The 14,377-nt window shown below is 39.7% G+C and overlaps 1 protein-coding gene across 1 annotated transcript in view; it reads right to left on the minus strand.

Annotated features, from left to right (window-relative positions):
- Positions 1-14,377, minus strand: part of Syne1 (spectrin repeat containing nuclear envelope protein 1) — a 505,489-nt gene that overhangs the window by 388,069 nt on the left and 103,043 nt on the right. Inside the window, 2 exon segments of the mRNA XM_052169815.1 lie at positions 3,700-3,783; positions 10,769-10,864. Of these exon segments, the coding sequence (XP_052025775.1) occupies positions 3,700-3,783; positions 10,769-10,864 (180 nt within the window).

The raw sequence follows: 14,377 nt of genomic DNA on the forward strand, positions 1-14,377 counted from the left end.
CTCAGCCAGGTTCTCAAAGAATGTATCATTAACAAAATTCAGAAGTTTATAAATAATTTCCTTCAGTAAAAGTTTAACAGAAACTGAATTGCATTACTTTCTATGCTAAATCAATTAAATACTTAATACATGATTCCTGTATTGTTTTAAAGCGATATAGGGTTAGTTTATGAAATAAGGCACCGCAAAGGAAGCCTTCTCTTTGTAAATGATACCTTTTATAGTGTGTCATTAAGGTTTTCATTCAGATATTATTAGCAAGAAGAACTTTGTTCTTACAATGATAATTCACTATTCCTCAGAATGAAATATACCACTACTGCCAGACAGCTAAATAGGACATGAAATAGCCTAAAAGCTTTTAGTATCATGCCCATTCTCCTGTCTGTGGAAAACCCACTGAGGGTGAGCAAGAACAGAATTACACTGACAGAGATGAGAGCTCTGAGCATGGTCTAAATGATGCACAAATGGAAGTTATAGTTCTCTGTGTGCATATCCCTGTGCCTGGGGTATTCCAGGGCATCAAATTCATAAGATCCATTGTATCACAAACTCACCAAAATGTAAACTGTTTAAAGAACACAAGCTAATTTTGCTTCAGGTTTGCAAGTTCAAGAAAATATTCAATTATACATTTTTGGAGCATTGAATTTATTCAGAGAATATAGATTGGGGAGAAAATGATTCAAACATTCTGACTTCTGGAAGCTTGTGGATATGCATTTATAAAGCTGGTGGGATATTGCTCCATGTCGACATTCTCTGCTTCCACAAACAAGATAGGGCTAAATCTGAGAGATACAGCCTGTTGGGAGGGAAATTTGTCAATATCTAATGCATGCATACGTACCTTCTAACCTAGTAGCCACATCTAGGGAGCTACCAGGATATATACCTTCAGTGCTGTGCAGGCATTTTTACTCACTGTTATAAACCACATTATTATTGCTAATTGAAAATTAATCAAAACTGAAAATAATTTATAAACTATGCCTTGCCTGGGCAGAGGAATACTGTGCAACTGTAAGAAATGAACAAGGAAATCTATATAAATTGATTTAGGGTGATTTCTGAAATACACCTCTAAATAGAAAAGCAAAATGCTATGTACAGTATTCTAACTTCATGCACATAAAAAAAGGAGGTGCACAAAAACACACCTTGCTTGTGAAAAGAGATACAGAAAGGAAGTCAGAAACTAGAGACATGTTACCTGAAGGTTGGGAATATGGAAAATGGACATGGAAGAGTGGTGGAGGTGGAGAGCAAACATATAGTATGGGTAAGCTTTTATTCTAAGAGCCATGATGATGGCTAATTTCCTAATAAGCCAGGAACTAAAGGAAACGTGTATATGTGTATGTGCACATGCGTGTGTGTGTGTGTGTGTGTGTGTGTGTGTGTGTGTGTGTGTGTGCACCAGAATAGAATATAAACAGTAACAAGTGAGCATGAGTCTTTTATGTAGAGAATGTTAAATATACTTCAGCAGATAGGTAAGAATAAAGTTAACCTAGACCACGAAGAAAATATTTTTTTGATAGATACCAACTGTAATATTAAACACAGGAAGATGTGTGCAGAGATACCTCTCTCTAGTTGCTCAATATAGTTCTTACTGGTGCATGCATTAGCAATTCTGAAACTACTTTGCATATGAAATCTAGGTTTCTCACTATCAGATAAAACTAAAACATATGAGCCTAAAAGGCCAGAGGAAACAGTTTGATGTTGCCTTGGAATCAGAAGTATCAGTGCAAATTAGTATTTTATAAACATACAGACAAACAGACACACACAAAGACACACAGACACATGCATATGTAAGAAAAGTCTGTGTGTGTATGTGTGTGTGTGTGTGTGTGCATGTGTGCATGCGCGCACACACGAGCGTAGTAGGGGAGTGAGTGAGAAAGGGAAAAAGGGAGGGAGAAGTTTAGATAGGTGTCCACACATGGATTAGAAAAAAAATCACATATTTTTCTAGATCTTTTTTCTAAAAGAGCCTAGCTGCTCTTTTGGCATCCCAGTAACTACACACATATCCAGCACACAGATCTGGCTCATAAATACCATTCACAACTGAAAATAAAGAAACCTCCTTGGAGAAGGGGTAAGTTTCAGACCTGTGGAAAATATGAGATAAGCCAGAGCAAATGTGATGCAAAAGAGATGAGTCCTGGTCTACAGGATTGAGATACCAGCTGAAGGACACCCAACAGCCAAAGCTAAAGTAACAAAACCACACAGCAAAGAACCATAATCAACTATGACCAGAAAATAAAACAAATATATAGCATTAATACCAAAAGAAATAAGTGGTTAATAAGTAACTCTTTTTTTTTAGAATGCTTTCAGTGAATATATGCAATGAGATGAACATAAAGTCACCAGTGGGCAAGTGGGACAACATTTGAAGGCAGTGGTTGTTAAATTTTGAGAACTAATAGTATGGTCTCAATTATTCCCCTAAAATTATTTCTCAACTCTAAGTGGGAAAGTAGCAACATTATCATATGAAAATACTTAGATGCAACCTGCCTCATATGAAACCATTCAGGTGTGACCCACCTCATATGAAAACATTCAGACACAACCTACTATGATTTCAATGTGTCACTGGCTTTTCACGTGAAAATATAATCTGTAAATTCATGTCAATAGTATTTGTTGAGTCTGTCTCAGGTAGGTTACTAGAGTCAGATTGGGGTGTTAGCATGGGGCTTCCCAGGGCAGGAAGAATACACCTGGGCTGACACAGAGTTACTTTGTCTCACTATGCAATGTTCAACAATGCATTGTGATACAGCCAGGTGGATGCTCACATCAGGCTCTTGAATGCACCAGCTTCTAGAACCATGAGAAAGTGATGTTTTAGCCTTTATACGTCATCTGGTAATAAGTATTTTGTGATAAGCATGGAAAACAGCCTAGGAGACTAACTTATCGAGTAATAGATGTCCATACCATGAGAATTAAAACAGAAGCCTAGATCCATCCACAAAATCTACTTGGAAGAATGTAACATTGCTTCTCTGGAATTCTTTCCAACAATGTGTAACTACAATCTAATCAGAAGAACACAACACATAAACCCCAAACTTAGAGTTCCTAAAGCTGATGAACTAGCAGTATTAAAAGTGTTAAAGGTCATGAAAGAATCGAGAGTATGGGGACTTGCTGTAGAAAGGGAGACAATGAGATGCAAGGTGTGGTGTTGGTTTGACTCCTGGGACAATGGTACATAGACCACAGTCTATACTTTCATTAATGATGTTGCACTAGCATCAGTTTTCTTATTTTGATAATAGTTCCATCATTGCATATGTTCTTTATGTTTGTTATGGTGTTTTTGAGACAGGGTTTCTCTGTATAGCCCTGGCTTCTGGAACTTACTCTGTAGATAAGGCTGGCCTTGAACTCAGAGAACTGCCTATCTCTGCCTCCTGATTGCTGGGATTAAAGGGATGTGCCACCACTACCAGGCTCATTTCATATGTTCTTAACCTGGAGGGAGTTGAGTCTGAAGTGAACTGTGGTCTCCTTTTTGCAACATTTCTGTAAATCTAAATTATTTTTACTCCACTGCTACATGTCTATGTGGTACAGATAGCATGCAATTATGGCCCCACAGACAACAGTGTGAAAACCAGTAGACCCAAGCTTTCTCTCCAGTGTTTCCATTTCATTTCTTACCTTCCTTCCTTCAAGGAACTTGAGTGCAGTGCCAATGTTAGCCACAGCATGAATGCGCTTCATCCGGTGTCCTTGTTCACAAGGCTGGGAAAAGAAACCCAAGCATGATCACTAAGAGGCTTCAAATTCCACTCAGATGTGTTAACACATATATTGAAGAGACTTGAAGAGCAACCACCATGACTCCACCTCAGGGAGGTAAGCAAGTATGTAAAGGTGGGTCATCCCAGCAGTACTTGCAAGACATGGTTCTCAATAGAAGATCAAGCTCAGCAGATTATTTTCCTGAGTGTGTTTCCCTGGCTGACTTCCAAGAGTTAAAGTTCAACAAATTCTCATGCTGTCTACAGTCACTCTTTCATGGCAAGACGTATTCCTATGGAGAGTACTTTTGGTCAGTCACATCCTTTTCTTTAGCTATGATGACATGCAAGGGTGTTGACCATTATTAGTGACTTTTCTTGATTTGAATGACCAAAAATTTGGGGCAAATGAACCAAGAGTAAAACTTAGATTTGGGAGAATGCTTTTTTCTTCTTGTTTCTTTTCATTTCTTTTTTTCTTCCATTTCTTCCTTCCTTCCTTCCTTCCTTCCTTTCTTTCTTTCTTTTTCTTTTTTTCTTTCTTTTTTGTATGTGTCTGTTCAACACTATGTTTACATAATGAAATTCATTGTGTTCATGGTCTATCACACTTAGCATAAAAAACCAAAGGAATTTCAACGAAGTAGATGGTTTTGTTTACACAAGCAGCATTAATGAGATGAGGTCATTTTTCTCAAGGTTCTCATTTGATACAGCGGCCCTCTTCCATGTGAACCTAGAGCTCTAATTTCAAAAACAAGCTTTATGTTTCTACTGGGTGATAATTTTAGATTATAATTTTAAAATAATATTTAATAGGAGATATTTTATATGGTTGTTATTGCCCTTTCCTAGGAACTCATTTATATCAATGTATGACTGTCTCGTTACTGCTCCATGCATAGAACACTGGTTTAGCTTAGCTAGTTTATATAATTAACTATGTTCAACTTTGGCAAAAGCTTTGTGAATCCATCACTTAAGATAGTCAAGACTCCTAAGTACCAACATCATGTTCTTTCATCTCACCCAGATGCATTCTTTCTTCCTGTCTTCCTACACCCTTGGCAAGCATTTTAAATCCAGCCCAGCACTTGCCTTTCTTGATAGATTCAATTCATTTATATGCAGTCCTAAAAGTACTTATTTTAAGGCAGGCATAACAGCTCATGTTTGTCATCCTAGTCCATAGTTGACTAATACAGGAGGCTTACCATGAACTCACGGCCAGCTTGGTTCATGGTAAGACCATATCTTAAGAAAAAGAAAAACATTAAATGTTGTTGAGCTATTGTCTTTATTTAAAGGGTAGCTCTGTAATCACCCCTTGAGTCTTTCCTATACACCATTTCATTGATGAGTATTCATTTCCCTGTTTCCTCAAAGGATCCTCATTCATATTCAGAAGCATGTGTATGGACATGTCTACACTCTCCTGATAGGAGCTGGATTCTTTCCAGGGTATTACTTCTTAGCTTTTGTACAAGTACAGTTTCTCTTGGGCTTACTTCCCCTAAGAATTTCTGAGTCAGGAGCAGTAAAACTTTCAATGTTTAATGACACACTTTCCCAGTGGGCTATGCTATGTTTTCTTTTGCAAGCATTGCAAAGATAATTGGTATAAACCCCTTTCAGCATTTGATTTGACAGATTTTTTCCCCCAGATTTTCAATTCAGCTTATGTACTGTATGCACTCAAATGCTCATCTGAATAGCCCTGATCAGCACTGGTGTAAACACGTCTTCCTCTGACCTGTGGATTTCTTTTGTCAAATTCCTTTCCACATTTCCTGTCCAAGTTTTCCTTTGGATCATTGCTATTTTATTGATTAGTAAATGTACTTTATATATCCTTACTATAGTCCTCTTTTAAACTTCTCATGCTGTAAACCGTGCCTGCCTTAGGCAAGTGGGCAATTTCTTATGTTGCTTTATTTTTCTTTGTTCTTAATCACATTAAATGAAAAAAATCACACCCAGAACTTTCAGTAATGTATTATTTTTTAAACTCTATTATCTAAAAGATATTCACTGATCTCCTCTGAGTATGGTAAGAGCCTGTGCCATTAGATTCAAAAAGTACACAGATATGAATTGTGTATATGTTTAGGCTCTAAAGAATAATTTTCATTTTTTTTTAATTTAAGTGTTTCTCCATTCTATTTATTGAATAATCCCTGTGTTCTCCCATATCTGATATGGACATCTAAATTGTATTGTAAAATTCCAGTATAGTCTTTCTATTCTCAACTCTATTAAATTTATCACTATGAATACCCCCATACCAACAACACACATTCTAAGTACATCTACAAACAGAGTAACCTTGTAGAATCTGATGTCTAGTCAACAAATACCTCTGTTCTGCATTTCTTCTTCAGATGTACACTGGATCCGTGAAGAAGAGAAAAGCATCTGTTGTATTATCCTGGCTCATATTTGCATCTGATTTTCATACAACAACCAACCCTAACGAGTAGCTCTTCTCATTACTAGCTGTAACCTCTTTAGGAGCATTTCACTCAGCCATGTTTCTCTAGAGACATAAGTTAGTGTCATATTCAGAGTACAGATCTGAGAAACGTTAGCTTGCCAGTAGGCAATACACGCGGCAGAATTCAGCTATCTTTAGCGAACCTGAAGGGCTGTTGGTGCCCAAGCTCTCCAAGTATCTAGTGTTCATGTTCATATCAGAGTGGATAATTAGACTTCCCCAATGCAAAATGCTAAAGAGTCATCCCAAAAGCTTGCTTCTGGATCAACCAAACAGATTAGAAAAGACTTCTCCACAGTCATTTTAATGTGTATGTGGTGTAGCTATTGTCAACCCCCACCCCCCCAAACATGGCAAATGGTCGCATTCTGTAAAGGTCACACAATTGCTACTCAACCAAACAGGGGATCCAAGAAGAAAACTTTAAAATGTTTAGAATGTTCTTAAATAACGTGAAAGCCAAGGGAGCCACAGCAGATTATTAAATGGGACTAGACTACAGAGACCTCACCCTGGGATGCTAGCTTTAGGGAGAAAGCTAAACCATTTGGCCACATTTCCTGAATGCATATCAGAGCCAGAAGCCTTGGCTTTGCTACTGAGCTGCTCTGGGCAGTGTTCCCCACAGAGCTACCTCCACCCTGGGATAATTACGGAATTCCCTGCTGTGCTGATCCTCCTGAGGACAATGCTTTGTTAATAGTCTTGCTTTGAAAAGGCTCTGCAAGAATTCCTAGAGCCCTCCTTCCTTTACACCACATTCTCCAACTCCATGGGATGAGGATGCTGGACCGCAGCACACAGGCATGTGCAAAACCGAAATCACACATTTATAATCTCCAAGTCACTTCGGTTTTTAGGTGCATGAGAATCTTAACGGGCATAATATCAATACATAATGAAAAGGTCAGATCAGAAGTTCTCCTTACATCCTAGTTTCCCTCTCTGACAAATGAAGCTATGAAAATGCTTGCAACCTTTGTGATCCTGTAATTCTAACTATACATGAATGAATACGGCACTTAAACAGAAGGATGTTCTATCAAAAGTACACTACTTTTTTTTTCCAGAATAATTTAACCCAGAATTTAACTGCCCATGAAAAAAATCTCATAGACAATTGATCAAAGACAATGGCCAAGTTATATCTGACATTTAGAAAGGCAAGTGTACTCTTCCAATACTCATGTAAAGGCGCCTTCAATCCGCAGGTAAATTTGGATCCGGGAAATCAAGGGAGTATGCTTTCAATATGATATTCTCTTACGCTGGCACTTGTCTGGTTTATATAGCTGATGTATATAGCTACTTGGCTGTTCACATGTGACCTGTTGGGTTCATCTCACAGCATAACATAGACACTCATTTGGGGGGGGGGGCTGATTGAAGAGGCATTCCCAGGTAGCTAAAGAGGAAGAATGCTTTGGGAGTAAGATTGCAAAGGAGGAACAAAGCTAACCAAAGGGGTGCTACTGGAACTTTCTACTCAGGGAAACTGGAAGTAGGTCCTACCAGGACTTTACTGGCATGCTTCTGTGATACTCCTCCCTCCACCCTAGATGTCCCAGAAATGTACTTTCTAAAACTTCAGAAATGAGCACCAGTTCCCAGACTCCTGTATTCACTACATAAAAATCCCGATTTCTGGGTGAACTTTTTTTTTGTTTGTTTGTTTGTGGGTTTTTTTTTAAATTTATTGATATATTTATTTACATTTCAAATGATTTCCCCTTTTCTGGACCCCCACTCCCCGAAAGTCCCATCAGTCCCCTTCCCTCCCCCTGTTTTCCCACCCAACCCTTCCCACTTCCCTGTTCTGGTTTTGTTCTATACTGCTTCACTGAGTCTTTCCAGAACAAGGGGCCACTCCTCCATTCTTCTTGTACCTCAGTTGATGTGTGGATTATGTTTTGGGTATTCCAGTTTTCTAGGTTAATATCCACTTATTAGTGAGTGCATACCATGATTCATCTTTTGAGTCTGGGTTACCTCACTTAGTATGATGTTCTCCAGCTCCATCCATTTGCCTAAGAATTTCATGAATTCATTGTTTCTAATGGCTGAATAGTATTCCATTGTGTATATATACCACATTTTTTGCATCCACTCTTCTGTTGAGGGATACCTGGGTTCTTTCCAACTTCTGGCAATTATAAATAGGGCTGCTATGAACATAGTAGAACATGTATCCTTATTACATGCTGGGGAATCTTTTGGGTATATGCCCAGGAGTGGTATAGCAGGATCTTCTGGCAGTGAGGTATCTGGGTGAACTTTTTGTTTGATTGTTTGTGACCTGAATTCTCCCATATTTAAGACGACCAGATCACCTGTTCAGCTCCGCTCAAGCAAGTCTGAGGCAGCAATCCAGAGCCCTATTGTCACAGTATGCATGGAGAGAGATATCACCCATCTCAAAAAGCAGAGACCAAAGGTGATCTGAGGTGATGAAGACCAGTCTCAAAAAATCTGCTGCCTGATCTGTACAACCAGAATGATTTGCACAGAATTCTCACCAGCTTGTATTTCCCAATGAACTCTTACCACTTACTATGTTCAGAAAAATAAATAAATAAAAACTCAGTAATTTCTGTTGCAATGGTTACAAAGATATAAGTTGAGGGAGCCCAAGGCCTTGGGCATCTGGAAGGCACATAACACTGCTTGTTCTAGACGCAGGCTTTTTCAACCTGGAGGAAACAGAACCCAAGGTTAGGTCTCTATGGCTGCTGCCAACCTCGGACTCTGCTTGTTTTTATTGGTTGTTCCATTTGCATTTTTCTAGAATGAACTCTGGAGCCCCAACAAAAGCAGAGCCCTTCATCTAGACTTCACACTAACCAAAGGAGAGAAGGCTTCAAGGGAGATTTAGACTCCCTTTTTTTGGAGGAGATCGGAGTGGGGCTGAATGCCTAGGTAATGGCTCCTGCCCATTCTTCAGAGTTCAAATATAGAACTCAGACTTTACCGCTACAAAGGATGACCTTCATCTGAAGTGTGGTAGATCCCAAGAACTTTGATGTTCTCTGCTTTATCTGTGTGAGCAGTTGCCAACTTATGGGGGTAGGGCCTAAACCAGGATATTTATCTACCAAATAGATCAAATTCACAGTGTTACTGTCTCAAATACTCCTAGACTCTGAGCCTGAGGGTCACTTGAGCATGAGTTACAAGTCAGTCTGGTCAAAGCACGGAGGCCTTGCGGTGCCATCCTCCACTTCCAAGAAATTACATTTACTGACATTTATTTTTGCTCACAAATACACAATTTTATCAAGAAAGATCATAAAAAAGAAAGGGAAGCTCTATCAACTCCAGACTTCCTATGTCTCTTGAACTCTTTTCCCCAATTACAGCAAATATTTATTTATAAATACTTTATATCTACAAGCTACTTACCCTTCTACTCTGATATGGAAAAGACTGTACTTATTATATAGTTTGAAACATTTTGGTTTCAATAATGTAATGAAATTATATATTGCTGCTTTCTGATAATGCTGTTGGCATTCTGTTGGTTGTATGGGATGTGACAACGTTGTCTGTTCTTATTCCAAGGCATTGTTGATAAAGGTTGCCAGCAAGAACACGGCAAGTGCCATTGTACTTTCAAACTTAATATCCAGCAGGATACTATAAATACACAGGGAGAAACCAACAGTTCCTCCGAATAGGAAACAAGCACAGTTATGGTTCATTTTTGTCTATTTGACACTAAGATGGAGTCATCTGGAAAGAGGGAGCCTCAACTGAGAAAATGCCTCTACCAGTTTGGACTGTGCGCAGGTCTGTAGGACATTTTCTTGATTTATGATTGACGTGGAAAGGCCCAGCTCAGTGTAGGCAATGCCAACCCTGGGTAAGTGAGCGTGTGTTGTATAACAAAGCAGGCTGAGCAGGCTGTAGAAAGCAGGCTGATAAGCAGCACCCCTCCATGCCCTAAGCAAGCAGTACCCCTCCATGCCCTCTGCCTTAGTTCCCGCCTCCAGGTTCCTGCCCTAAGTTCTTGCCCTAACTTCCTATGATGTTAGTTCCATAGGACTTGCCCTAAAGTCCTATGATGGACTATGACCTGAGAGTTTGAAGATCCAATTAACTCTTTCCTCCTCTAAGTGGTTTTGATAAGAGTTTTATCACCACAGTAGAAAGCAAAGGATGAAAAACACTTAAAATGGAATAGTTGGTGGTTCCCAATTTATAATCCAGATGATCATTCCAGAAACCTTAGAGATGCATTGTTCACCATGTCGGGATACTGATAACTTCATCCCTCTTACACAATGAGACTTCTGTCATGTGCTTTTTTCCACAGGAACAAGAAGGCTAATGCACTATTCATTTCTTAATGGAAAAGATAGGCCAATGTTTCCAGGTTATTAATAATGACTAAGGAAGAAGTTTCTCTCCTGTTGGTTGTATCCCTTAGATATACAATTTAGTGATTCCAGATGGACACTGTTGAGTAGGTATTATGGTCAGAAGAGATCCTTACCAGTTTCTGCCCAGACAGGACCTCCAGTAGAGCCAGCAGCTTGATGCCGTCTTTCATGTCTTCAAAAAGGTCATCCACCACCATGGGAGGCTTCCGCTGTAAGACAAAATGCCGCTCACTGGGGGAGGGGATTTCTATAGCTCATCATCTATTCATCTGTCCATCCATCCATCCATCCATCCATTTATTTCTTATTTTGTTATGAGTTGAACCAACACCGAATTTACGCTAGATATATGCTTTACTACTAAGCTATACTACAAACCCCTTGATTATTTTTTATGCCATTATCAGTTACATGGTGAAAGCTTCTAGAAGAAAAGTAGACCAGTGTAAAGGAGAACATCTAAAACACCTCATTATATCCTATTGCTGAATGTAGAGAGTAGAGCTGGTGCCTTCACCAGTATTGACTAGTGTTCAGGGTACTGGAAAGTAATCTACAAACTACCAGAAGAAAGAGATTAACACCAACCCAGCTATAAACCCTGAGATCTACAATGGTGGTCTGCCTGCCAGGAATACTGGTGCAGCAGTGGCAGAATTGTTATGGGAGTAACCAACAATGTCTTGTTAAAAGAACATCGAAATAAAATATATCCTAATGTCATTCTGCTATACACATGCATCACGGTCCTACTCTGCCACCATCGGAGACATTTCTTCCTATAGTAGATGAGATAAATTCAGAGACCCACCACTAGACAGTGTGCAGAGCATAAGAAATCTTGGAACACTCATCAATAAATGGGATGTTTCTGTCATATCCCTCCCTTCAGGACTCAGAGAACTCTGCAGCAGAGGAGGCAGAAGGGTCTTAAGAGGCAGTAGGGGTGGAAGACACCAATGAAACAAGGCTTTTGAGACACAACAGGACTGACACACACGTGCATTCACAGAGTCCTTGATAGTAGGCAAGGAGTCGCACAGCTCTGGAAGAGATGAGGTCCCAGAGCTGAGAAGGGACATAGACACAAACTCCCATCCATAACCCAGAAGTTACCTGCAATTGATAACCACTCACATGGGAAAATTTCGTTTTGTCCAATGGAGTCTCACTGGGGGTGGCCAACACAAAGTAGTGTTTGAGTCTCTTGCATTGGTTTATCTGGGCTTCCCTCCCTCTTACAGATCTTCTGCTTATCTACTATCACTTGCCATTTTATTTTCATGTGCTTTCTGTGTGTGCAAATTTGTGTGTCTTAGTGTCTGAATGTGTTTCTTGTGCTTTTTCCGTAGATCTTTTTTTTCCTGTTTATTTTGTCCTATTTTAATTTATTTGTTTAGTTTGCTTGGTTTTTGTTGTTGTTTCTTTTCTCTTTTCTTCTTCTTCTATTATTATTATTATTATTACTATTATTATTATTATGTTTGTCTATATTCTAATAAAAGAGAAAGGAAGAAAAGGTGTGGATTTGAGTGGGTAGGGAAGTGTGGAGAATCTGGAAGGAGTTGGAACAGGGGAAACGGTAATCAGAATATTTTGTATGGAAAAAAACTGTATTTTCCACAAGACAAAAAAAAATCAGAACTTCATTATATTTAATGTTCAGGTTCTGATTTGTAAACCAGCTCCTTTCTAGAAAGGGAGTTTGTAACAAAGGCTGAAATGGTGTCAGATAGGAGAGGAAACTACAAACTAACAGGGATTAAAGCAGCTGCTGACAAAACACCCAGGCTTTCTCCTGACCGAAGGAAGTAATGTACTTCACAATGAACAAGGTACCTTATGGGACTCAAGGAGCTTCAGAGTCTGAGACCATTTCCCTGAGGTTACAGGAACACCCAGGATCCTCCCGCAGTAGGTGGTGTAGTGTGCTGTGATTTACAGTCTAGCACCCCCACCGCACCTCCTCTCAGAGGAGCCTGAATCAGGAGCCATAAGCCCCAACCCTCACTAATCCTCTGTGCAAAGAAAGGAAAGGCCAGTTTATGCCTGAATGTCTTTAATGTTATCAGGAACACTAATGAGTTTATTGAAATGCTAAGTAGGCTCGAGTTTATCGGTGACCTTGGGAGAGTCAGCCATAGAAGAAGTAATGACCATAGATAGAGAGGTCCCCAGAGCCTCTTTGTCAATTTAAGCTACTTGGTTTTCTGATTCCTACTGAACTTTGCTAAAGGCCCAATGCTTCCTTTTCAAATGATTTTCTTTTAAAACTGTGTTCTAGTTAGAGATACTGAAACACACAGTGTTCTTCGGAGGTCCACTTTCTTCTCTGCCCGCCGACAGTAAGCATTTATATTTCTCTAACTGGCTGCATGAATTATGGAAGCTGAGTGCTGTAGTTCTAATTTTAAATATATTTCTCTTTCTTTATGAAGTGAAGAGCTGAACACATTTTATCCTCCTGCTGTGAAATGTGTGCTCAAAAATAAAAGTGTTTACATGTCCAGTCACTCCTTGGAAGATCCCACCATTCATGCTGTTTCTTAGTAACATAGCAAAAATTAATATTGACCTTACATCTAAACACATAGATAAATTACTTAGAATAAAAATGTCATTATAATAAAATCCAAGACACTATAAAGCAAATTATTGCATTACCCATTTATCATTGTTATAAATGGAATACAGGCATCATTCAAAGTACCAACTTGTAGAAAAAATTTAAAATATATGATAACTTTGGTGACAAAATACAAATTAAGTTTTACCTGGATACATTAGAAAAACTGGAAACTCCCACAAACTAGCAAACATTGCAAGAACTTCCACAATGAGGACATCATGAGTTTTGCAGGCAAATGGATGGAAATAGAAAGTATTATTCTGAGTGAGATAACTCAGACCCAAAAGGACATGCATGGTATATACTCACTAATAAGTGTATATTAGCCAAAAAATGTACAGAATATCCAGAACACACTCTACAGAACTCAAGAAGGTTAACAAGCTGAAGGGACCAAGTGAGGATGCCTCAATCCCACTTGGGAAGGGGAAGAAAGCGATGATTGGGGGTGGAGGTGCAGGAGGAGGGAGGAACCTAGGTGGGAGAGAGGGCAGAGAGTGGAAAAGGGGAACATGATCAGGTATTGGAGGGAAACAGGACTGAACCCTCAGGGACAGCAGAAAGAATGGAAACGGGCAACCTCAGGAGGTAGGAGGGGGGCTCTGGAATGTACCAGAGACCTGGGAGATGAGAGGTGCTCGGGATAGTGAGGAGAGGGAACTTGTAGAGTCCACCTTGAGTAGAAAGACAAGGCATCAAGTGATGGATGGGATTACCATCCCACAGTCAAAAACTCTGACCCAGAATTGTCACTGTCTAAAGGAACTGCAGGGACAAAAACGGAGAAGAGCCTGAGGGAATGGAGGACCAGTGATAGGTCCAAATTGGGATCCAGCCAAGGGGAGGCCCCAGGGCCTGGCACTGTTACTGATGCTGTGGTGTGCTTGCAGACAGAAGCCCAGCATGGCTGCCCTCTGAGAGGCAGCTGAAGAGTGAGCTGCAGAAACTTACAATCAACCAATGGACAGAAGCTGTGACCCCTGAGGGTGAATTATGGAAAGGCTGGAAGAAGCTGAGGAGGAGGGTGACTCCATAGGAAGACCAGCAGTCTCTACTAACCTGGACCCTGAGATCTATTGCTCAGACACGGAGC

The sequence above is a fragment of the Apodemus sylvaticus genome, chromosome 23 (genome assembly GCF_947179515.1).
Source record: "Apodemus sylvaticus chromosome 23, mApoSyl1.1, whole genome shotgun sequence".
Lineage (NCBI taxonomy): Eukaryota > Metazoa > Chordata > Mammalia > Rodentia > Muridae > Apodemus > Apodemus sylvaticus.